Source organism: Mercenaria mercenaria, chromosome 10, assembly GCF_021730395.1.
Source record: "Mercenaria mercenaria strain notata chromosome 10, MADL_Memer_1, whole genome shotgun sequence".
NCBI lineage: Eukaryota > Metazoa > Mollusca > Bivalvia > Venerida > Veneridae > Mercenaria > Mercenaria mercenaria.
In genome coordinates this window covers 75645341-75671645 of record NC_069370.1, presented here as the reverse complement: position 1 = coordinate 75671645, position 26305 = coordinate 75645341, and the positions used below count along the sequence as shown (strand labels likewise).

Below are 26305 nucleotides of genomic sequence, written 5' to 3'. Positions count from 1 at the left end.
ATCTTTAAGCTAGGGTTCTGGGTGTTGCGCATGACACGTCGTCTTATCATGTGGAACATTTATGCCAAGTAATATTAAAATCCTTTGATGGATGATAGGGTTCTGGACCGGACAGGAAAAAAACATATTAACCTTTGACCTCCAACTATGACCTTGACCTTTAAGCCAGGGGTCCGGGTTTTGCACATGACATGTCGTCTTCTCATGGGGAACATTTGTGCCAAGTAATATTAAAATCCCTTCATGGATGGCAGAGTTTTGGACCGGACAGGAAGAAAGCCCTGTTGACTTTTGACATCCAATTGTGACCTTGACCTTTAAGCAAGGGATCCGGGATTTACGCAAGACACGTCGTCTTATCATGGGGAACATTTGTGCCAAGTGATAATAAAATCCCTTAATGAATGACGGAGTTATGGACCGGACACGAAACAGACCCTGTTCATGCTATGTAAACATTTGACTGCCAAGTGTGACCTTGACCTTTGAGCTACGGGTCTGAAATTTGTGCATGACACATCGTCTTATTAATATCGTCTTATTAATATTAAAATCCCTTCATGGATGGCAGAGTTTTTGACCGGACAGGAAGAAAGCCCTGTTGACCTTTGACATCCAATTGTGACCTTGACCTTTAAGCAAGGGATCCGGGATTTACGCAAGACACGTCGTCTCATCATGGGGAACATTTGTGCCAAGTAATATTAAAATCCCTTCATGGATGACAGAGTTATGGACCGGACATGAAATTGCGGACGGACGGATGCAAGGACGGACGGACGGACGGAATGACGGACGGACGGAAAAGCGCATTCCTATAGTCCCCGAAACTAGTTTTCAACCAGTAGGGGACTAATAAACATATTGTCTTGCTCGAATATACGTCCTTGCCGATTTGTAACAAGATACATGTATTTCTAACTTTTTTTTTCATGCAATTCATGTATAATTACCATCATGAAAACACATATATAATGATAATATAAAATACAGTTATTCTGTGACTGATCGCCGACTTAGAATCGTTTGCTTTTCACCATTTTTGGTTCGGAATCCCACGTATGATTTATGTTTCTAGTGATGTGAAAAACGCTATACAAACTACTTGCTGGTTCTCGAGAAACCCGCCTATACCTGATAAAATGTTAGAATGGACATCTGAGGGTTTCCTTACAAAGTCGTCAATGAGACCTACATCCATGTCCGTTTGACTTACAAAGCTGAACAAAACAAACAAGTTTACCAATTTTATTAACTGGTTGGTATAACCTACAAGCAGCTAGCTGTGATATATACCAATGCTATATTTATCCAATAAAATGTCCTCATGTATATGTACAGAATAGAAAGAATAGAATCTGACTGAAAGCATACGTATTTATCTGTCTAAAAACGAAGCGTAAACTATTTGATGTCAGGATCTTGGTAAAAAATTTGAACAACAATGTCAGAGAATTCCAGTTTCGATCCGACAACGATGGAGCAAGCAATACCTGTTTGTGTGTTCTGGAACATATTGTCTTACCTTATTTTAACATCGTATGACGTTGTAGTTTCATAGTCTAATTCTGCTTTAAGATAAAGTTCATTTGTGTTGTCTATTCCAAATTTGTCTTCTGGTGGCGTTTGGCTTACTATGACGTAAGTTATGGTGTTCAGTGCAGTCGCATTTAAAGTAACGATTACTAAACCAACGGTACTGTTTTCTGCTAGCGTTTCTGTATCTCCATTTGATGGCGAATTCCATGTCACTAAGAAAGAGAAATACACATGTGATCAAAATAATGCAAACATAAACTGATGACGGTTTAGAACATTTAACATTTTGAATGCAGTGGAATATCATAGCTTTAACTGTAGTATACAATATACACACATACAAGACACGGTTTTATTTATGCAGCAAGCAAATATTCAGAATGATAACCGATTTTAATATCGATTTTAACCGATTTTGTTTCAAGTCAAAAGAATTTTATTCTTGCTTGCCAGTGATTGTAACTGTATGATTAAAACTGTAGTCAAAGTTAAAAGACATTGCCAATTTTTGTGATAAAATACCTTAAAAAGTGCTCTTACGTGTGATTCTGTGGATACATTTTAATTAAGTATCTTTCAGTATATTTACTTTTGATGGTAGATATAACATGATGAATGTCATTAATAGAAAGAAGATTTACCAGCACAAAGACATTGACTGATGCACGCAAATACAAGGACAGATAATAATGTTTTCCGCATTGTTCAACCATATACCTGAAAATATAAGATTTTCTCTATAGAGGAATGTGTATTAATAAAATCAAACTCCAAACAAACAACAACAACTACGACATGGTATAAAATATTTAATGCGGTAAAAATGGGTTTACAGGTAGAAACAAGTGGTTTACTTTTTCTATATAACGTTATAAATCATTCGAACAATGCTGAAACTGATTGTAAAGTTAAGGTGATATTAAAGCAAATGAAAAACAAGTATAACTTTCACTTAAATATTTTATCATTAGATATGAAATTTTATTGTAGTAAATACCTATTAAATGTATCTAAATTAATTAAAATATAAAAACCTAATTGTGTACCCAATGCCGCCATCTTCATTAAATGACAGGTAGTAACAGTCACTTCCTAAAAATATGCCTATTGTCAACTTATACTGGGGCCGGTTACTTGTATTTTTTCTGGGTTTAATGTCACAACGATACAGCTATAAGTCATGTAGCAAATTTCCAGCTTTCCAAGGTAGAAGTAGACCCCAGATGCCCCTCCTGGTATTATTTCATTATTTACAGGCGCCTACCTTCCTTTAGCAGAACAGAACAGAACAGAACAGACTTTTATTAAGACTTATACATAAGTCCATCGTCTAAACACATCTTTAAACATTTTTAACATGTCACGTGTATATACATGGTAATAGTGTAACCTACAAATGAAACATTTAGTAATATGATAGAGGAAATATGGATTGAACATGTACATACTTATGATAATAATATGAAGCTAGAAGTATATGATATGGTAACAGAGGATGAACATATTAAGCAGAATTATTTAAAATAGCATTACGAATACATAATGCTTCCTTGACATAATTACACAGCTTTATCAATTCAAACTTATTATCAGAGTTTAAAAGTTGATGGTATTTGAACACAGATGGGTGAATATAATAATAACGCTTAATGTATTAGCCAGCTTGACGGCTTCCTCACATGAACATATTGGGCATTGAGCATTTGGCATTTTGTGTTTACAGAGATGCTGTGTAGTGACAGTAATTTTCAAATATAAAATATGGGCATAAGTCCCGCAATTCTAAGTGTCGAAGGTAGCATGTTCGCAGTATATATCATCTTATTAAAATCATATCTCATATTGTACAGTTCAATGCTAAATAATCTTTTTATTCTATATCTATTTTATTTTAGTTTAGATTAAAAATGAGTCACTGAATATTGTATTTCTGCCTTCCTCATTTCAAGACGCATAATCTAACTCTGAAAATAGAGCGCCGATTTATATTCGGAACAGTTTCACGCGTTTCGGGCTCTATCGTATGTTTAACATGGGACTTTTTAAACCGTCCAAGTACGGAAAAAATACAGTTCTTTTGTTTTTTTGTACGCATGTGCGTCCAATAAGGTAATATATTGTACGGTCACGTGTCGCAAATGAACGTTCACGACTGGACAGATAAAATAGATATAGAATAAATGTCTGTATTTTATATGTATACGTTAATGTCTGTATTTCATATATTGTACGTCAATAGAGAATATGAACTCGTATCTCCAACACTTTTATATCACACATAACCTTACATTGCAAAAGTGCTAAAATATTATCAAAATTGTTTCATAAACTTGCACTGTCATAACAACAAATTAAAACCATAACATAAAACAAAATATTTAAACCATAACATAATGTATAATAATGTAGCATGTCCCATATAGCACATACAAAATTTAACGCTAGGATGTCATGGATCCTATTGTATGAATGTCAACCAAAGGGTGCGACAATTCCGGTTTCATTTGAAATTTCGCCTTGTTATACATTATATCATGTAATAATAAGTTGTTTTTTTCTTGTAACAATGTCTTACAGTACCGTTGGCAACCAACGTACAGTTTTGCAATGTTTCAAGTTTTCCATATTATATTTGCAAGCTACGCAAATTCAAATAAATCTATTTTTGCTTATAATGTCCATTTAATGTCCTTTGATAATGACCTGCCAATTTTACACTCGCAAACATGGAGATGTACCGGTATATCTTTATGCAAAATCTCTACTTAAGATCTTTTAAAACTTCTGTTTAGTAAATACACATATACTGCATTAGGGTATCATTTTCTCAAGAACACTTTAAATGTAATATTATTTTCAAGTTTGTCACATAACGAAAGGTCATTCTAAAAAGTAAATAATACTTCATTTCAAAACAGCTACTCGAAAAGGACTAAATGTCAGTACTGACGACAACTGCATTTTTAAAATCAATACTGAAATCAAACTGCTCTAATTCCCAAAAGAGGGCGAAGAAAAAAGTGCGCTTAGCGCGGATTTTCTCTCTAATTTAACTACTCTATATTTTCACGATCATTTTTAGAATTGATAATACGGTGGTATGTTTAGGGCATGGTTTTATTTTGTTTAAATTAATTTATCTCGTGCCTCATGCGCACGACATCTAATCTCGAGCGTTCGACATCTTATCTCGTGCACTCGACATCTTAACTGGTGTGCACGACATCTTATCTTCGATCGCACGAAATCTTATCTCGTGCGCACTCACTCGACATCTCATCTCGAGCGCTCAACATCTTATCTCGAGCGCTCGACATCTTATCTCGTGTGCACGACATCTTATCTCAAGAGTTCGACATATTATCTCGTGCGCACGATATCTTATCTCGATCGCTCGACATCTTATTTCGTGGGCAATACATCTTAACTCTATCGCTCGACATCTGATCTCAATCGCACGACATTTTATTTCGTGCGCACGACATCTTATCTCGAGCGCACGACATCTTTCTATAAATATTAAGGCCCTTGTGTGTATTTAGGTCATTAGTACAACATACAGAGAAGTTGATAATTAGGGTCCCGCCTAATCAGATGTTATTTAAACTTTTCACAAGTACAAGTTTAGCATCATTTGCACATAATCGGCTGACCTCTCTTCAAAATTAAACGAACATTATCAGTGATGCTTACTGCGTGATAGAATAGCAAAAAAAATAACAGTTCGACAGATAATATGAATTCGCGCATTGTAAGAAAAGTTATAAAATTGCATGCATGAATTAAGGGGTAACGGGGAAATTCTTTAATATATGGGCGAAGCTCACATACTTGAAACAAAAGCAAAAACGGTTGAAGTCGTATGATTTTACTGATGATCAATTCACAAAAAGGACTTTAATATATTGAGATAAATTATCGTGCGCATGAGATAAGATGTCGAGCGCTCGAGATAAGATGTTGTGCGCACGCGATAAGATGTTGATCACACTCGGGATAAGATGTCGTGCGCTCGATATAAACTGTCGTGCGCACGTGATTAGATGTCGAGCGCACGTTATAGGATGTCGAGCGCTCGAGATAAGATGTCGTGCGCTCTAGATAAGATGTAGTGCTCTCGAGATAATTTAATTAACAAAAAATACATGTCCTAAACATACCACCGTACGGTCACGTTTAAACAATGTAAATTTGTGTACCTGGTTTGTTTATAAGCTTATTTAAAGTCTCATCCGGGGAGCGCGTCCAAAAAAATATCTTAGTAATTTTAGTTAGAGAATTGTGCAAGATTCAGAAGACGTTCCCATTCCAAACTTATTTTCTCGTTCTTTCGCGTGCCAGGTGTTGATCACCCGTACAAGAGGCTCTTGTCTTAATGTTAAGTAATTTAAGTTGGAGGGCCGGGTACACGAACTCACGACCCCTGGTTTAGTAGTTAGGCAGTGCCACAGTACCACTGATCAGCTTTGTGCCTTTGCGGAAACGCCCTATAAGTTATCACAACTAAAATACACATTTTGAATACAAATTAACACAATGTCTGGCGACTAAATTAAATAAATGTTTTGTAACCTAGCTGACATCTACTTTGAACAGAGACTTATGGTATAACATTAACTTCATTCGTTTTTAAAATAAAACTTTTTTTTATGTAATTCGCAAAGCGAAAACGAATAATATAAAGTTCTTACGCAGGTGCCAATTTAAAGGAATTAACTCAATTATTTCACATCAGTTCCATCTTCTCCCAACTAATATTTCTCTGACTTGCGTCTACTTAATTATACCTCGCAGTTATAAAATGCTGCAATGCTGTTTGCAACAATGTACCTGCACGGCGTAGAATCTTAAATATGTGCTATTATTTTATATAATGCAATCTTATTCAAATATCCAAGGTATCAGGCATACATGTATAAACGTTTTATAATAAATGCTTAAAGTATCTACGCATTATATAAGATATAAACAAAAACTCGCGGCTATTTTTCAGCTACAGTTAAAAGACTGTTATAAACGGTGTATGCTGAAAGTTCAGGTGTCGGTACATGATATAAATCATAAAAGTCTATCCTTGTTTGAATTAAAGACATCCGTGTGTGAAATATGTAGAGGGTGTTTCAATCATGTAACATAAACAATGTACATGTATTAATGCTAGTATCAAAAGTCAGTTTATTAGGTAGCTATATGATATACTGTCATTTCGGTATCCCATTACAAGTAATTGCCTTACAATTTTGACACGTTTTCAATATGAAATACAGTCTGGGCCCGGTTGTTCGAAACTTTAACCGTCTGTTAAACTAACCTCCGGTTAAATTTTGATTCAAAATACTAGACTTGGTGGGACACACTAGTATGATGTTTTGATTTTATTGTAAAGATTTTCCAGTGTTCAAAATTCTTACCTCATACATTTGTTTTTCAAAGTCTTCTGAAATGCCGAAAAATAACCCTAAAAGATAATCAACCATTAGCTTAACCGCCTGTTAAAGTTTCGAACAACTTGGCCCTGGTCGTAGATGTTAAATATTCTACTTAACACTTTAAAACATTGTGCTTGACTATGTTGTACATTTTAATCATATAATGAAGGTGTGCCATTTAGTGCCATGCATACTTTTTCATGTCACTAATAAATTAAAAGTTCATAATGAAAGCTTTTCAGTAAGAGGCGAGTGGCCTTTTGGCGTGTCGGATATCGCTTTGTGTCAACGCTTCGGTCCGATTAACCCATATCAGTTCGTTCGTATATAAGTTTTTTAAAGTTTATTTATAGTAGCCACCTGTAACTCAAACTCATATGGGCGACTCTAATCTTAGATGAAAGATAGGGCGCTCCAATTCCAGAAGCGTCCATGGTTCTTAAGCGTGCCAGATGTAAAGCACCTATACATGGGACGCTTATCCCAATGTTAGATTTTTTTTTCAGTTGGAGGAGCGGGGGCTCGAACTCGCAACCCCTGGTTTCGTAGTCAAACAGTGTTACCACTGGACCTCTTCATCCGCTCTATCCCGGTACACTTTTTTAAACCTATGTTAAATCTAACCCTAACCTTTAGTCAGTATAGCGTATCTGCCTTTTTTGTCTGAGGAAGTGATGATGTGACATGGAAAATATCGCGTACTATGCAGTAAAACACGTGTGTGCAGGGTTCCGCCCTTATGTATAGGTTTAAGAATAAATTATACTTATTTTTGATGCACACAATCGCTTGCAACAGGTGTTTTGGGTTTTACAGGGAATGTTTTCTAACATTTTTATATTATTCACATGATACAGATTCAGGAAGAACAAGTAGAATACTGTGTTACTTGTTTTTACGTGAATTATTTAAATAGAACACAAAAGTAATTTCACAGTGAAAACTATATTTGATATCAAATTGTCTACTTTTACCATATATGTAGCTTATAAGATTTATCTAATAAAAAATCAGAAACACAGCCCGCGATGCTCGATTTTGTAGTGTTTGAAAGTTTTATGTTTCGAAATGTTAAACTTTATTTAAAGAGGATAACATATTTGGCTACAGCCAGTCTAATATATGATCCGATCCTCTAACATAATAATGTGAAAATTCATCCTAATATATACAGTGAAGTGAGAGACATGAATCAAAATAATACATCATGAACAAATTAATTCTATGTGGCATAAACAGTATGTAGTACAATGAACATATTCCCTATAAGTTCCTTTTTACCAGCTATCCATTTTCTATTCCATTAAATTAAATGTTTGACGTCCATTCAAATATTTTTTTTAAATATTTGAAAATCTCGATAATACCCATAAATCATTAAAATTCTATGTATGTTTACATAATACCATGTTCATGTATGTGTATTTGATAAAAAATGTGAAATATTACGATAGTGCGTGGTTAATAAGTTCATGGCTCTCTGACCGCTATTATACCAGTGCATAGAACAGCATGCTACCGGCGCAGTTTAAAACACATCATAGCAAAAAAAAGCATCAGAAATGCAGGAAATGCGCAGAAGAAACAAGGGAACAGAAGGTTATGCCTTTAAATGAAATATTATATATTTTATACGTTAGAAGGTCATTAAGTATCCTGAATAAAACCACAGAAAAACTTTACTGCAGTAATGTAATGAAGTAGTTATTCTTTGTTTTCTCTGTCTAATAGAACCATTCCATAATTCTTTAGAAATATGTTAATATCGATATACCAGGCCACTGGGAAATTTTGTAAAAAAGAGTACTTTTTTATTTCAAATTAACCTTTTGTGCTACAATTAATACCTATTAATTTCACAATTCAGGCTTCAGACTTTATATTTCAGCAAGTTTAGAAAAAACACAAAGCCTGATGGGAGCCCATTAACTTGTTATTATACCTCACAATCATCCAACCAACAAACAATTGCCAATGATTTGGAAAGAGATTTTCTAAGGTCCCAACCCAACACAAAACAATAAATTTAACAGTGACATTTAAGTGTACTTTTGAGACATTGTGGATAGACATTTATAAATGTTGTTTTAATGTAACAGCGACATTTTCAATAATGAGTATCAATTCCTTTTTCGGACCGGCAAGCAGTTTATTGAAAAGTGTTGTCAATACACCTTGCCATATCAAAACAAATATCGAGTCAACAACAATGAAGGAAAGTGACTGAAATAACCTTCCTTTGACAGTAGTCCATTGTGTCCCCTCATAGAAGCTTAGTATTTTTCCGTGGGATTCTTCCTTTCCTCACTGGCTACATAATATGTTAATATTTCAATGCATTCCCCAATAAGCGTAAACAATAAATAACGAACAGCTAATCTTGCATACATACACAACCAAACCACGAGACAACAATAACAATGATAATAAAAAACCTACGCTAAGGTTTCTTTCTGAATTTTAAATGTCTTCAAAACACTCGAATAATTACTGCATTTCTTTGGATTTTTTTATTACCATCCCATAAAACACATGGCTAAAATGGCATGGCCTTAATTCTTATGTTTCATTCTGTGTATGGTTTACAAAAACTCCAGCGGTTCATGTCGTAAAATATTTAAGTGTAGGTTATTTAAGAAGTTAAACAGATATTTAGTTACTATTTTGTTACTACAATAAGACTTTACCGCCTAATGCATTGGGTGTGTTTACTTAAAATCATTTGAGCCGTGCCATGAGAAAACCAAGATAGTGGCTTTGCGTCCAGCATGGATCCAGACCACCCTGTGCATCCGCGCAGTCTGGTCAGAATCCATGCTGTTCGATTTCAAAGCCTGTTGCAATTAGAGAAACCATTAGCGAACAGCATGGATCCTGACCAGACTGCGCGGATGTGCTGGCTGGTCTGGATCCATGCTGGTCGCAAAGCCACTATCTTGGTTTTCTCATGGCACGGCTCATTTTATTCATTATCAACAGTTAGTAATTATACTTCTTTTCAAAAACCTTGAAAGGATCCGGAAAACATCAAAACATGAAATGAAAATAAATAAGTGAGGATATACAAGAGGCCATAAATGGGTATAACTCTTTCGTTTAAAATAATTATGGTATATAGAGAAAGATTACTGTTTATTTGTATTTACATTGTTGAAATAAACGTGATCAATCGAGGATATTTACTTGTTTAATACCATTTCAGGGAGTGAACGCCAGAAGCAGTATTTTCACGACAGTGAGATGTCTACAAGTGGGAGATCTTTTGTATTGCATGTTAAACACAATTTATTGATATTTGATGTAACCACTACCTTGTGTGTTTTTGTCAGTAAAATATTTTTGATATTTCCATAGAATTTCCAATAATTCCACAAAGAACAGGTTGTGGCAACGTTAAATGTCGCAACGCCGCTAAATGTCGAAACCACCGTTAAATGTCGCAAGGTTGACGTTAAATGTCGCAACCACCGCTAAATGTCGCAAAATCGTCTGCCGCTAAATGTCGCACCTTTAACGTTAAATGTCGCAAAAATTTGCCCACCGTTATATGTCGCAACACCAACGCTAAATGTCGCAATTCCTATTTGACACTATGACTATCAATTCCTTGTGTATATTTACTTTTTTGAGGGAAGAAAAATTAGCAGGTTTATGTAATACAAATAATTATCTTAATGATAAGTGCTGTTACGTATAGCAACAAGAGGGCCTTGTTGGCCCTAGATCGCTCACCTGAGTTCCACACCTTGCTTGAACAGTCATGCAAGAAAAATATTTGTGAAGTTATTTTGTAATAGGGCCAGTATTTTAGGACAGAAATATTCTGAGGTTTCTTCTAACTAAATACGATTTGGTAATAGAGTTGTATGTTTGTGGGGGTTGGGTATGGGTGGGAAACGGGGTGAATAACGACACAGAAATCTAAGACACAAACACACAGCACCAAGATAATTAATAGAAAATATAAATATTTACATGTTTGAAGGGGTGGGGTGGGGGGGGGGGGAGTGGGGGTTATGTGTGGGTAGGCGGAAAAGTAGGATAATGAGGGGAATGAGACTAAACCAAACAATTTTAAGTGACTAAAAGTAAAATAATATTAAAATTCCCGCTTTACCTGAAAGAATGTACAGAGGGCCACATAGGATCTTTCTCCGCCATTGAAACTTGATAGTCACCTTATGGCTTTAAATGTAAACCTCCAAACAAAGAAATAGAACCCATGGCTGATTAATAGAAAATCTTCGTTTTCTACAGCTGGTACAAAACACAGTCTTCGTGTCGCGTAGTTGAACATCCTGTTGTGTAACAGGCCTGGATTGTTGCCCAAGCTGATTCCTCCACCCCAAATCCCACCTTTGTTGGCTTACTAGTGACTTATAATCATCAAAGTTGCACCCAACTATTTTGGAAATAATATTTTCTCAAAATGTAGACCCAAAACGCCCCAGAGGCGAACATTTTATACTTATATTTCAAAATTCCCCAGGGGGAAGAACCATTGACCCCTTAAAATGGGGGGGGGGGGGGGGGGGGAGTACCCCTCCAGTACCTTAAAATTAAGAAAAAAATGCACCAGAGGCAACCAGTTTATACCTGTTTTTCAAACTTTCCCGGGGAGAGACCCTGAGCCCTCGAAAATGACAGGGATAACCCCTCCCATACACCGAAATTTTGAACAAAAAATGCAATAAAAGTCCAGCATTCCATACTTGTATTTCAAAATGGCCCATGGGAAAAGACCCTAACCACCTAAAATAAGGGGAGTGCCCCTCTAGTACGTACCTAAAAAATAGACAAAAATGCACCACAGGCCAACATTTCATACCTGTATATAAAAAACGTTCCCACAAATACGGACAGAGGAACCCCGTATCTACCGCACGTCGCCGGTGACGCTTTAGTTTAAAACTGGTGACCCCCCCCCCCCCCACATCCTCCATCAACAATTTCTGGCCCCCGGCCTGTTGTGTAACGAAATTCAGGTCGACTAAAGACATGCGATACAACGCGCGACAATACGGAGCCCGAGCTTAAAGTCTCATGAGCTAAACAGGACTCCATTAGAATTACATAGTTCGGACCTGAAATAAATCTAGTACTGTGGCGAGTACCACGTTAGTGCTCAAACCTTTACATATGAAATATAACGTATGTATTGTGCGGTACCACTGAAAAGCAAACGTTCAAATTAGAGTGAAAGGTCAATTCAGCCCTTCCCAAATCAAGCATGCATTACCCAGTCTTATCTCTAAGTTGTAAAGACTGTTTAACTTACCTTATTTTGCTGTGCGACATTTAGCGTTGGTGTTGCGACATATAACGGTGGGCAAATTTTTGCGACATTTAACGTTAAAGGTGCGACATTTAGCGGCAGACGATTTTGCGGCATTTAGCGGTGGTTGCGACATTTAACGTCAACCTTGCGACATTTAATGGTGGTTGCGCCATTTAGCGGCGTTGCGACATTTAACGTTGCCACACATGTAGTAAAATCATTACATTCGAAATAAATGTCAACGCTATAAAATGAGACTAGAATTATTGTAACTAAATTAATTTATCTCGTGCCTCCTTCGCACGACATCTAATCTCGGGCGTTAGACATCTTATCTTGTGCGCTCGACATCTTATCTCGTGTGCACGACATCTTATCTCTAGCGTTCGACATCTTATTTCGATCGCATGAAATCTTATCTCGTGCGCACTCGCTCGACATCTCATCTCGAGCGCTCGACATCTTATCTCGATCGCTCGACATCTTATCTCGCGGACACGACATCTTAACTCTATCGCTCGACATCTGATCTCAGTCGCACGACATCTTATTTCTTCGCACGACATCTTATCTCGAGCGCACGACATCTTTCTATAAATATTAAGGCCCTTGTGTGTTGAAATAAACGTGATCAATCGGGGATATTTACTTGTTTAATACCATTTCAGCGGGTGAAAGCCAGAAGCAGTTTTTTCACGACAGTGAGATGTCTACAAGTGGGAGATCTTTTGTATTGCATGTTAAACACAATTTATTGATATTTGATGTAACCACTACCTTGTGTGTTTTTTGTCAGTAAAATATATTTGATATTTCCATAAGATTTCCAATAATTCCACGAAGAACAGGTAGTAAAATCATTACATTCGAAAGAAATGTCAACGCTATCAAATGAGACTAGAATTATTGTAACAAGAAACAGATCTATACCGTGACATGCTTATTTATACACCCGTGGCTTTCTGTAACATTTTCCGAAAAATACATTTAGATAGAAGCTTTTTAAAATGATAAATAATGTTAAATGTACATGTAGTTTTATGCATTTTAAATTATCATAAACTGCAACGGGTAACGTACCTTAAGTATTCATGCAGGAACGGATCCTATAAATCCTTACACATCCACTTTATCTTTATGTCAAACTATTTACTGTTTGCTCCACAAGTTAAAAGGTATCATGATCATTAAAACGCAATGAAGTTCTTATTAATATTTTAAAACAAGAACCGTAATAGAGTTATCGATCATTAATAGCATTATATGAATACAAACTGTCAACGAGTGCAATGGACTAATCGAACATATTTATCGGACAAAGCTTTTAGAATTTGTATCAATCAAAACAACAAAATAGTTCCGGGTGAGAACAGAGAAAGGACACAGCGGGTAGATTCTGACAATTTAAGACCGTTTAGAATTGCAACAGTTTAGGTCCAAGCTAAATTTCAAATTTCTTTAAGTAAGTCAATTCACCTCTTCTCAACATCAAGCATGAATACCATATCCAAAGGTTGTAAAACCAGTTTAACTTACTGATTTGCGGTGTGACATTTGCGTTGGTGTAAAGACACATATAATTGGAATTTTTTGCGATATTACGTTAAATGCACATACCCAAAATATGCGGCATTAGCGTGGTGAATAACCAACCTTGCGCATTAATGTGGTGCCTTTAGCGGACGATTGATTTAAGTTTCCACAAGGTGCAGTAAAACTACATGGAAATAATGTATGGATAAATGGACGCTTTATGCAATAAATTACTACATTTATCTGTTCTTAGGGAATTAATACAGGCATTTTTATAAAAATTTGGCTACCTGTGTGACACATGTAGCCAGGTGAAAGTTATTTCGATTGCTGATTTGACTCGGCGCATTGCTCACAGATCTCGAGGTAATTTATTTCTCGAAAACCACACAATCTTAACTCTATCGTCGACATCTTTCGCATCAGAAGATTATTCTTTGCACGAATACTTATCTTCGAACCAGATTTCCAAAATTTAGGCCTTGTGTGTTGAATAAACGGATCAATCGGATATTATTTTTTCCACCCGAAAATCCAGAACATTTTTCGCATTGAAGTCTCTAAAAATCAATCATTGTGCATTTAAACAAAATTGTTGATAAAACCGTTTTTTCATAAAGAATATAACATAAATTAGAATCACGAAGAACAGGTTCATAATCTAGTTACTTACAAAATTCGCTATAATAACTATTTTGCTTACGGAAATAATCTTCGGACATGCATATTACTTACACGTGGTTTGTAAAGAACGATTTCTGCGGAGAAACATTTTAAGCTTTTTCAAAATGTACGATAAAATAAAGAGTTACGATTTAAATACTAAGCAACGGGTCAACGTGATTATATTCCAAACATTCCATAAATCTTAACATCCACTGGTAGTACTTAGTCAAAACTATTTATTGTTTGCTTAATTTACAAAGCTTCATTCTACGCTGTCCTGTATATTTTAACAGAACCCTAATAGAGTTTGATCATTAAATGTTGTTTACAAACGGGAGAGTGCATGGTTCGAACAATGTTTCGGGAATTTTAGAAGTTTGATCAATCAAAACAACAATATCGTTGTAGAACAGGTAGCACGGGGTAGATTGCATTAAACGGTTTGAATTGGAGTTTAGTCAAGGTATTTCTAAATTTAATCTTTTAAACGGAACATTGACATGATATCTTTACATAAACACATCGACTGAAGACAATCCATAGTAATGTAACTCGCTTACCTTTTCATGGTTTGAACGGGGTGAATTTGTCCAAAATACTATTTGTATTTTTATTGCCTAATGATAAACATATAAATAGTGCGTTTAGGGAATATACTCAGACCTATACTGTTCCTGGGCGTACGGCATGTGATTAAGATCACTGGTTTTGAACCGCTTGATCACCATGTAGTTTCGAAACTAGAGAAGAGTAGGGAAAGAAGTTATCAAGCTAAATTTTGTGGTTTCAGACCCCGACTGGAATGTAGGTGGGGGCGGGTTTCGAAAAGTTTCGAAAAGCGCACAGGGGAGTGAAATTGTTTCACCTAAGAAAGTTATGAAACCTAAGTGCTTTCGAACGAGAATTGTCTCATAAAAAAGTGATCAGGCTAATTTGAGCGCTTGTCCGTTTAGGGGAATAGACTGTAAGGAAATTGTCGATCTAGCTTGAAAAGTTTCGAAGTAGAACTGTTTATGTAGCCAGCATGAGGGGTTTCGAAACCCGACTAAAGGGAGAAAAATTATGTCATGTAGGGAAATTATCGAGACTAAGGGAATCCGAGGTGGATTTTTTCATATAAGGAAATTATCGAGCTAGCTTGAAGGGTTAATAGACGCAGCTATGGAGAGTGGAATTGTTTCATGTAAGGAAATTATCGAGCTAGCTTGAGAGGTTGATAACGGGGTTCATGCAAGGAAATTATCGAGCTAGGTTGAGGGGTTAATATGGGGTCGGGGTAGGGGTGATTGGGGGGGGGGGGCGTAATGTAGGGAAATCATCAAGCTAGCTTGAGAGGTTAATAAACTCAAGTAAAGGGAGTGGATTGTATGACCAACGCTCATTCGTGCCTGAAATAATGTTCAGGTGGAATCTCATATATCATCCTCATCACCAGATTTAGATAGTCGCAATATTGTGCTTTTGTGTATGAACTGAAAACCCAACGCGAAGTAATTACCAATATGAACTCATAACCCAGAATTTAAACATATTAAAATACTTATGTAAGTAATTAGGGATTACTACTATTATTCAATGTATCTTCAGTGCCCGTTAATATAATCCATGGATGACCTGCGTTTGAGGGAACGATAAAATGACCCGATGTAAATACATTAAGAAGACATATAACAGACAGATTAGCGCTGAAAAAAAGTGTAAGAAAACAAATTGTACAGGATTACTTTACAGGTAGAATCATTTATTCAAATAGAATTGATGTCGGGCGGGTCTAAAATGAAATAAAGTTTGAGTCATTGTTAAATATTTGAAAGTCAAGTCACGGTAGAATAGAATAATAAAAAAGAAATGATCAGGCCTCGTCAATCTGATTACATGACGTTTGGTTATTCTAAGTTATATTTTTTATGTAAAATAGTACCGCGATTAGGTTGAATTTGAAGCTGAAAACGAATACTTTTGTTTGATATTGTTTTATACTTTGGGTTGAATTTTGACATAGTACTATTTACATTTTAAGTTCTTTTTGATAATTTCATCATTCTGATATTAAAGTAAGGAATGATGTATCGCTTGTATATAAATTCTATGTTAATTAGCATGCTGTCCCCTTCCGCAGGCTAAATACTTGCACAAATAATCATTTTTCTGATCTTGTAAAATCAAAATTTCAAAAATAATATTCAGTGAGAGGTAAACTGTACAGAAACCCAGTTGTGCATTTTTGTCTTGGATTTAAGGATAGTTAAACTGTACTTTTATCGGAAGACGAATTAAAAATGTCAATGATATCTGTCACACGTTTGTAAAATGTCTATTACTGATATTACATATGTGAGCATTCGCATTAATCGCGAATCATCTCGTAAAATTCAAACTTTAATAAGGTACATTTATCCTGGCCCCTAATACTTCATAACAGTTCAGAATTAAAAATGTAAAAACCTGTTTTTCAGATCTAAAACGAATAACATATTGTTTTACACTTCCTACCAGAAATTGTAGTACCTTCTATTTTCCTATTTATTCCGACAATTAACGATTCAAAATGTGAATTCCGGCTGGACACCAACATAGGAAACTGGTACAATTTCAGCAACACACGCATCAGGTGCTAACCGTGATATGGTACAATCATGGCCAGTAAAGGTGCGTTGACATATTTTATCCTAATTTGTAATATAATATGAATTCGTCATTTTTCACATATACTTTGAAGTCATGCCAAACGCCGCTCATTTAACGTTTGTGTATCATAAGGTCAGTGATAAAATATAACCTGACTCTGTATTGTAACAGACACTTATTTTTGTATATATAGATTGTTATTACACGAAATTTCAGTTTTATTTTATAAGGGTGTAGATTATACTGGTGGTCTTTTACAATTCAATTGTGGGTTGCGTACACGTTTCAGAGTACATGTTTTTACCTCATTTTGATGACTTATCTATGCTATGATTTGGCACTTTTTTCATAGCACCCCCCCCCCCCCCACCCCGCTCACCATTTACTTGGTGAATGATATCTAATGTGTATTTCCATTTCTTTCCGTTAATGTTCACTGATAATAGTTATTGTAGTATAACTCTATTTTAGTGCCGTAACCATTGTAATGTTCATGTTACATCTATACTATGATATATACCCAGGTTGTATTGCAAAATGCCTGGGTGAAATACAAGAATATGTTCTGTTCTGTTCTGTTTTGTTATACTAGATTAGAAAGTAGTTTTATTTCATTTAATACAGCATTTTGTTTTTCAATTTTCGACTAACATGTTAAAATGTACATAGCTAATGACACTGATGAAAAACTGGTCTTAATTAACACCTCTGTGGCTAGCCAATGTGAAAACTTAGTGTTCATTAACCTATCCGCCATTACGCGAGTACATATTTAAAAAGAATTCTTAAAGTTTTTTTTTTGTCGATGCAAATCTGCATGTTACTGTCAAATGTAAGAATAAAGTAACAGAATTAAGTTTAAAAGACCGATAGTAAACGCAGATTTTAGGGTGTATACAGGACAATACTTTTCTTCTGGAAACGTTTAAGACTATCAGCGCGGTGTAGAATGTATAACGCATTGTTATATAAATTATATGGTTTCAAATTAAGTTTCAATAGCCGAAACAAAACCTTTGTCGTTTGGAATGTCCGCATTTTAACGTGATATACAACATTTCAATGACTTCCATTTGATTAAAAATCCCACTTATTCAAGCTGAATCTATATTATGTAATTGTTAATCAGGATCTTAAAGAATGGGTAAATTAGATAAGGAACGGGACTGATAAAACTAAAACATCGCAACAGGAAGAGAAAATAGCAAGTTCACAGCTGAGATCCCATATGAAAACTGAAACCCGACGCTATGGGAGGATGAAACTAAATATAAAATGTCACACACAAACTATAAAAATATGTTGATGTCGCCCAAAAGCGAAAACGCCTAAAGTTTATGCTAATTTACAACTTTTAAATACCGATGGATCAAATTTCATAACCGTTCGTTTCATCATTTAGTTGTTCGTACATTCATAAAAAAGGTTATTATATCAGTGTTTCATAAACGCTAAAGGAGGCTGATTATTCAACATAGGTTGAAACTTGTGCAATCATGTTTGTAACTATGTTTGAACATCTTGAGTCACGAAGAGTGGTCAGTGGCGTGATTTAAAGGAACTGGGGGTTCTATCTATAACACGACTTCATAAATTCATATCTGGTTCAGGTAATTATTGCTGGTCGCATACATATATGAATCAGCAAAATCAAGGTCTCCGCATTCTATCAAAGCACTTTCATGATTATATTCAAAATCCTAACGATGCAGACGTTAGTACGCATGATGTAACTCGTGAAGCAAATTATATATGTTATAACTGGTGTCGTGAGACACATTACAAATGTTATTACTTATGTCGTGTAACACATTACAGATGTAACATCGGTCGTGAAGAGCATTACAGATGTTATTAACACTGTCGTGAAACACAATACAAATGCTATTACAGCTACACCTGTCGTGAAAGACATTACAGATGTTATTACTACTGTTCTGAAACGCATTACAGATGTTATTACTACTGTCATGAAACGTAGTATACAGATGTTATTGCACCTGTTGTGAAGCACATTAGCGATGTTATACTTCTGTCGTGAAGCAGGTTACAGATATTATTGCACCTGTCATTAAGCACTTTGCAGGCATTATTACACCTGTCGTGAAGCACATGAAAGAAATTTTTTTGAAGAACATTACACATATTGATACATCTGTCGTGAAGAACATTGCAGAACTTATTACACCTGTCATGAATAACTTTAAAGATGTTTTAAACCTGCGGTGGAGCAATGTGGGACCATAAAGTTCGCCTCCTCCGGGAACTCTATACGTCGGTTATAGCACCAAATAACGCTCCCAGCCGAATAACGTTTCCCAAGCCCTTAATACAGAGAGGATGAATGTTCAATACGCATACAGCTCCTTGCTTTTATGAAAAAACAAGGCATGAATGATGATGATGATGATGATGATAACAACAACACGACAACAACAACAATAATGGTAGTAATAAATAATAATAATCTGCTTAATGTCAAGTTTGAATCCCTGCTAAAATAACAAGATATAATTATCCTCCGCCTCATCATCATCATAATTGTCATCAAAAACATCATTATCAACATCCTCGTCTTCTTCCTCTTCGTCTTCTATACCTACTCGTATGCTATTTAAAACGTTGAAAATAGAAATGAGTTCAATTTTAAACAAATTAACTTTGAAAATGATCCCTGAAGGGTCCTTTTGAATAGGGTCTAACCAGACGAAGTGACTAATGTTTGGTCACATTTATGATGATGTTAAAAACGTGTAAGAAAATGACGATAACGAAATCGATGAAAATAATAATAACGACGATGACGATGACGATAGTTTGCACGAGTTTATTAGGATGACATTGACCGCGATCGGGTAAGGGGTATTTAAGAGTAACGTTTGTCAACTACTATGTTTAACGTTAGCAGGGAGCTTATTCAGAAGAATTAATACGCTCCGCAGGAAGCGTTATCCACAGAAAGCGTTATACGGTCTCATAAAGCGCATTACAGACACATCTGTCGTCGAGCACTTTGCAGGCGTTTTACACCTAGCGTGAAGAATTATACAGTCGTTATTATATTTGTCGTGAAGGTTTGTTGCTAGAAAGAAGCAAAACTATTAGTAATGGAATAAAGTTGTTTCAATTTTTGTGCTATAGATCTTTATCTGCCTATACATTTATCGCAAGATTTTAAATGTATTTGTCTGATACAGTATGTGTTAAATAAAAAAAAATATCTCTAGAGATATTTGTTTAAATAATGGCCCAGAAAAAGATCATCCATCTGTTATATCGGTATGAGGAATCTGAAACCTTGATCAATAAAGATGACAAATTGTTTGGAATTCTTAAGCTATTTTATTTAACTGACAAATCAAATCCGTGAATTACATTAAACCCGAGTTTTTTTTCACGAGAACGTCGACTGACAAAACGCTGCCATTTCCCATACTATTTCTGTATGTGTAATTGTATGGATATCAAATGCACACTTAAATCAGTCTAAGGTATATAATTGGGTGCACAGGGTTGGCAAAACTATATGCTAACGTTAACCCAAAATAGTGTTTTAATGAAATCTAATACTAGAGATCGAAAACGCTGAACTTGTCGGTAAGATCAAAGTGACGATCCTTTTACATGTAAGAAGGTACAACATATCATTAAGTGATAGTTTTCGCCTCCCCTTTAATTTTTATGCACGAGGCCATTAAATGCCTTGGGAATATTGCCCGTTTTCAGCAATACTTTTTTCCCCGAGTACAGACCATAAAATCTTTTATAGGTTATCTAATAATGGTATGTCACCTGTATGAAAGGTATAATTAAACGACCATTAAATGACGTAGACGCTCAAATAAAACGGTCGTATAAAGTCACTTTCTCTATCATAACTACGCCAAGTCATTGATTTTGAATGTTTCATTTGATATTCTTTATCGGAAAACAGAAAATGCGACAAATTAAACAGACTGACGGGAAACAGTTGTCTTGAAAATATTCACAGGATCATAGACTACGTAGAAAAAAATCATAAATATCTTCAAATGTAATAATGAGTAAGTACGTAATCGGTTCAAATCCCTCAAGACTGAACTGTGTAATAGCAACAAATTCGATATTTTTGTCGTTCTAGCCAAACCAAGTCTTATCCCATTTCTTAATTAAGTATCATTTTCAAGTTCTTCTGGTCATAAATGTAAATCTCTTTAAAACATTATTTGTATATATGAAAATAAACTACTTTAATGGTGACGAAAGAATTCCATTACGTATAGTAGATACTGGTGCCCTATCGTTACATGTAATATAATCCGCTGTTACTGCTTCCTTCTATTATTAAAACAAGATGTATGAGTTTTAGGCAACACATCTGATACATTTCAGTGATGCATAAATTACATAAATGCAGCGTCTACCTAGTTGCAGAGATGCAGGGAGTGTTTTAACATCTGAATCGCTAAGCTGATAAATGACATCCCCATTCACTTTAATGTGCCGATTTTTTCTTCTAGAAAAGTTGGAACGCATTGCAAGAAGTTTAATCTAGTAATGAATAACATAAGGGAACACTTTTTGTCGTTTTGTATTTAAATGAAGCGAAGAGATCCTGGTTATGGGTTCCACTATCCAAAAGTACTATAAAACGCTTTCAAACACTGAGCTCATTTATTTTGTTTGAGCGAAGAGTCCAGGGTGTATAGTTTTAACTCATTTGTAAAAATGTGTGCATTTGATAAACTGCCTATAAAATATATCTGTGAGAGTTCAGCAATTAGCTTGAACTCATAAGAGATCAGTAGAACACAAGTAAGTATTCGCACATCATAATCGTCTTAATATACTTCGATTTAGGCGTTTGCTCTGGTGTTGTTTCTGTATATATATTCTGCCGTATATATATTCTGCCGAGACAGTTTGTATATTACTGCTTCAATCAACAACACATTTACATTTTAATAACGTTCTAGTATTACACATACTTTAATTTAATACTTGCATTATTTCTCCATTTTACACTATAAATGTTAAAAGATTAAATCAGTGATGTTCTTTTTATAACCAAGTATGAATATGTTTCATAATTTTGCTTTTTGAAATTACTAGTATTATATACTGTATAGATGTTTATCTGCACAAAAACATGGACAGTTTGTACCTCAACTTAATTTGTATTTCACTTGTACATATATTTTGTAAAACATTTGGTCTCATTAATTTTTGTATTTAAATCTATTGTATGATTCACATGTTCTTTTCCTTTGTGGAGGAAATAGGGAAAAATATACTTTCAGACAAGTAGAGTATAGTGTTTCTAACAACAGGTGGTCAAAGTTGTTTCTGATGGTCAAATAGTTTAAAAAATGCGCCATAAAGATAATCGTGTCATATTATTTCGGCTGAATCATTTTGTTTTGCAGCCGAGGCAAAAAGATTCAAACAGACCGTGCAGATGTAACGATATCCGGTTAGATAAAGCTATTGAATGACCGACCACTATTGTAATGCGGCAGTCTACCCATGTTTAATGATTAGAAGTGTAATTAATACATTCAACGTGTATAAATAAACATACAACGTGTATAAATAGTAATTTTAAGGCATAAATAGTATTGCATTGTACATATATAGTCAACTTTGTCTTAAAGCGACTCTTTTATTCTTCTGAGGCAAACATGTTTCTTCTGTCAAAGAAATGATAAAATGTGGGTACTGTAAAAAGTAACTGTGATACAAACTATTGGACATAATAATGACGTTATTACAGTTACCTGTAAAATTATTGTACAGTTTGAAGGAGTAAGCCAGTTGTAAAATTTATGAAACGAGGCAGAAAATTAATATTGTTCCTGCTTTTTATCAGTATCTCACACCTGCATTCTTTTTCAGTGCAAAATAAATTATACATACTATACCAAACATTGTGGAGTTGATACAAAGAAGTATTTTTATAGCTCTTTGATAGAAATAACACACCAACATAGGGCGAGTAGCTTTAAACACGCTATTTTAAAATAAGGACATTTTATTTAAAACACAGGCATTATGTTACATAAAATCTGATATTTACTATTCAACAAAGGAAATGCTCTAAAATAAACACAATAACACTTATTTTGTAATCGATTTCAGAATGCTTAACGTTACTGCTTTTTTTTCTCGTGTTGGCTTGTATCCGTACGACTTTTCAATGAAGATACGCAAACATTACTGCAGCTGCAAAATGAGATTTGTTCATTTTTAGATGTTTAATTAATTCATTTTAAATGGATTTTTTTTCATACTACTTTTTCAGATGTACTAGTCCTAATCTTGTTGATTTTCTTCGTTGTTTCATAGGATTTAATAAAATATCATACAAATTGTAATGTGGTCAAAAGGAGACCAATTTGATCTGGCATTTTATTCAAACTTGGCATACAAAAGCAACGGCATGGAAGATCAATTTTTTTGAATTACTTATTTAAGATACGACATGTGCAAAACATACAGTAACTATGCTTCTTATTTTACTGATTTAAAAGATTTTTGTATCAAACAAACGAAAGAAACACAGACCCATTAATGCACAAAGTCCAAATCAAAGTACATATTGCTACCTAGACTTAGTAATGCAAGTTTAATGATTGGAACGTTGCACTATTGTTATAGACAATGCATCATGTTGAAATTTACCTCCGTCTGTACATTCTGACCAAAAGGATATTCACAAATTATTAGGGACAGAAGGTTCAATAAAAACTTTATCTAGCATATTTATTATTTATACTGTACAAGATAGTTACAGAAATATGAATATTTGAATATTTTACGTAAGTATTAACGTCCAATATTTTTAAAAACTTTATACTGAAACAAACAAAACAGCTGTCCAAATATTTATTTATTTTGTTGGGTTTAACGTCGCACCGACAAAATTATAGGTCATGTGGCGACTTTCCAGGTTTGGTGGTGGAGGAAGACCCCAGGTGCCCCTCCGTGCATTATTTCATCACGAGCGGGCACCTGGGTAGACCCACCGACCTTCTGTAAGCCAGCTGGATGGCTACCACACGTGCCCAAATAGAAAGTACGCATAATTACATGGTCGGAAAAAAATTGCACACAAACTTATACGGCCATAAAGATAAGTTATCAAAAACAATGGATTCATTAATGTTTTCTACTTTGTGTACCAAATATTCAATATTCGAACATATACTAGAAAATATCTATCGAAAATAGAAATTAACAAGAAAGTAATGAGTTTCATTTTCATGGCTAAAAATATGGTAGCCATTGTGTACAAAGTCATATAGCTCTTTTAAACGGAAAGTGCTGCTAAGGTATTCGCCAAAGTGCTCATCAGTAAAACTATAAGACCATTACAATAACATGAAACTAAAATCATTAAAAACTGCAAAAAGAGCACACAGCATAATTAATCTTTCTTATTTTTTTATCACATGTTTGACGTCGTGGGAGCAAAATAAAGCCATTACATAAATGTGTTATTACACTAGTGTAATATTTTAGCTTTGAGTTTGATATAGGAGACGTTGGTCGAATTTACTTGGTCTTTAATAGGTAGAGAAAAAATCAGGAAAAGCGTACAGGTGATAAAAAGAAAATTATACTTTCAGAACCTTGCTTTTTATTATTTTATTCAACTCATTCAATATGTAATATCGTTTATATATCGAAGCTGAGATGGTTTCTATGACAGAAACTAAATTGTGTTACTCTATTGTTTTAAGGTTTTATTATCGGATTGAATGCTAATAATCAAATTCAAAATACATATTAAAGCAAATCGAACCAATTTCAGGTTAAAAGTCCTATTATTGTTTTATAAATACTAAAACAACTCACCGCGTGGGAATTTGTATCCAAAAATAAACTGTAAATTAAACAAAAACTTTCCTAATGTGCATTGTCATTCCTATGTATACCCGTTATTGTTCGAAATGGTTAGTCGAAACTGTGCAGTGAAGTGTATATATTGTTATTTTGTCCACCCGTATAGCAAATAGTACAGTATTTGCATGTAATAGTAAACATGTGAGACGAATTTTAAACTAAGAGACAACCATGTGGGCATTGATTGGTGGAAGAAGCATTTTGTCAAGTAGCTCGGCGTTTATATAGTCGGGTATAAATAGTAACACGCCGTCCCGGTTAAACAGAAGTATTGGAATTTCCAATAATTGTATATTTATTTTTTAAACGACCGGCTATGTAGATAAGGTAAATTTAAATTGATCGGATCATAGTTTGTTTACCTTCTCTGGAAGATTAAATTCTTTTAAAGCAGTGTAAAAACACTTATATAATACCTTCGTGCAGCGCGACACTTTTTCCACACATGTACTTTTCACCCTAATAGTGAATAAATCAAGAGGCTCAATCTAAACCAAATCTGACTTGTTCAATTTCAAGAACAATATAAATAGCAGTGTAAGATTGAAGTATTTTTCACGAATGAACACCTGATGTTGGCATGACCATGAGTGACAATGTAAGATTATGGTGTTCATGGGTGGAAAACATGTACATGTAAAACAAACAAACTTTCTTTTTATTTCAGGTTTTGACTAAATTTTCCCTTTTTATAGTTTCTTACCTGTGAAAAAATATATTTGATATTTCTCACTATGAAAATACCAGATATGTTTCACTCTAATGTTTAGATTATTCACTGAACAACATGTAATAAAACTGTTTACTATTCCAAATATTGATCGATGCAGCACCAGCAAATTGCACGTACCTCTTATATAGGGTGTTTTAAAACTAAGACAAGTAAAATAAATCTGTTGTTTAATATCCCGGAGGCAGTTTTATTGAAAACTGTTGCCGAAGTCATTTTTAAAGGTGCTGGTACAAAACCTTAACTGGCTACTTGCGTTAATGGTATAACCTTTAAGTTGTGTTTAACGTGAAGTTTGATATTTTACCAGGAGTTAGCCGTCACTGTAGAATGTCGGAATTTCCCGGCTATCTTGTTTAAGTTACATATACGGCCGTAGAATACCGAATTGCCGAGCGCATTTACAGGTCCAATGCCTAAAGTTTAAAACCCGAACCAGTCTTAAATAGGTGAATACTAGTTTCAGTTACTGGCACTCAACAAATCATTTGCCTGTGGCCATTTATTTATACAGGTACAAAAATGGCAAAGACAATCATATAAATAATGACAACGACCATATCCAGCGGCATACAATACTATACAATTGGTCAGAGACCATCAATTCAAAAAAGTACA

The 26305-nt window shown here is 34.8% G+C and overlaps 1 protein-coding gene across 1 annotated transcript in view; it reads right to left on the bottom strand.

The window, feature by feature from the left end:
• The window catches only part of LOC123561093 (protocadherin Fat 4-like), a 54306-nt gene extending 29167 nt beyond the window's left edge, over nt 1-25139 (bottom strand). Inside the window, exons 1-3 of the mRNA XM_053516993.1 lie at nt 24910-25139; nt 2181-2256; nt 1526-1751 (exon numbers count right to left, since the gene is read on the bottom strand). Coding sequence (XP_053372968.1) covers nt 1526-1751; nt 2181-2241 — 287 coding nt within the window. The 5' untranslated portion in view covers nt 2242-2256; nt 24910-25139. The remainder of the gene's footprint in view (nt 1-1525; nt 1752-2180; nt 2257-24909) is intronic.
• Nucleotides 25140-26305: the final 1166 nt, after the last annotated feature.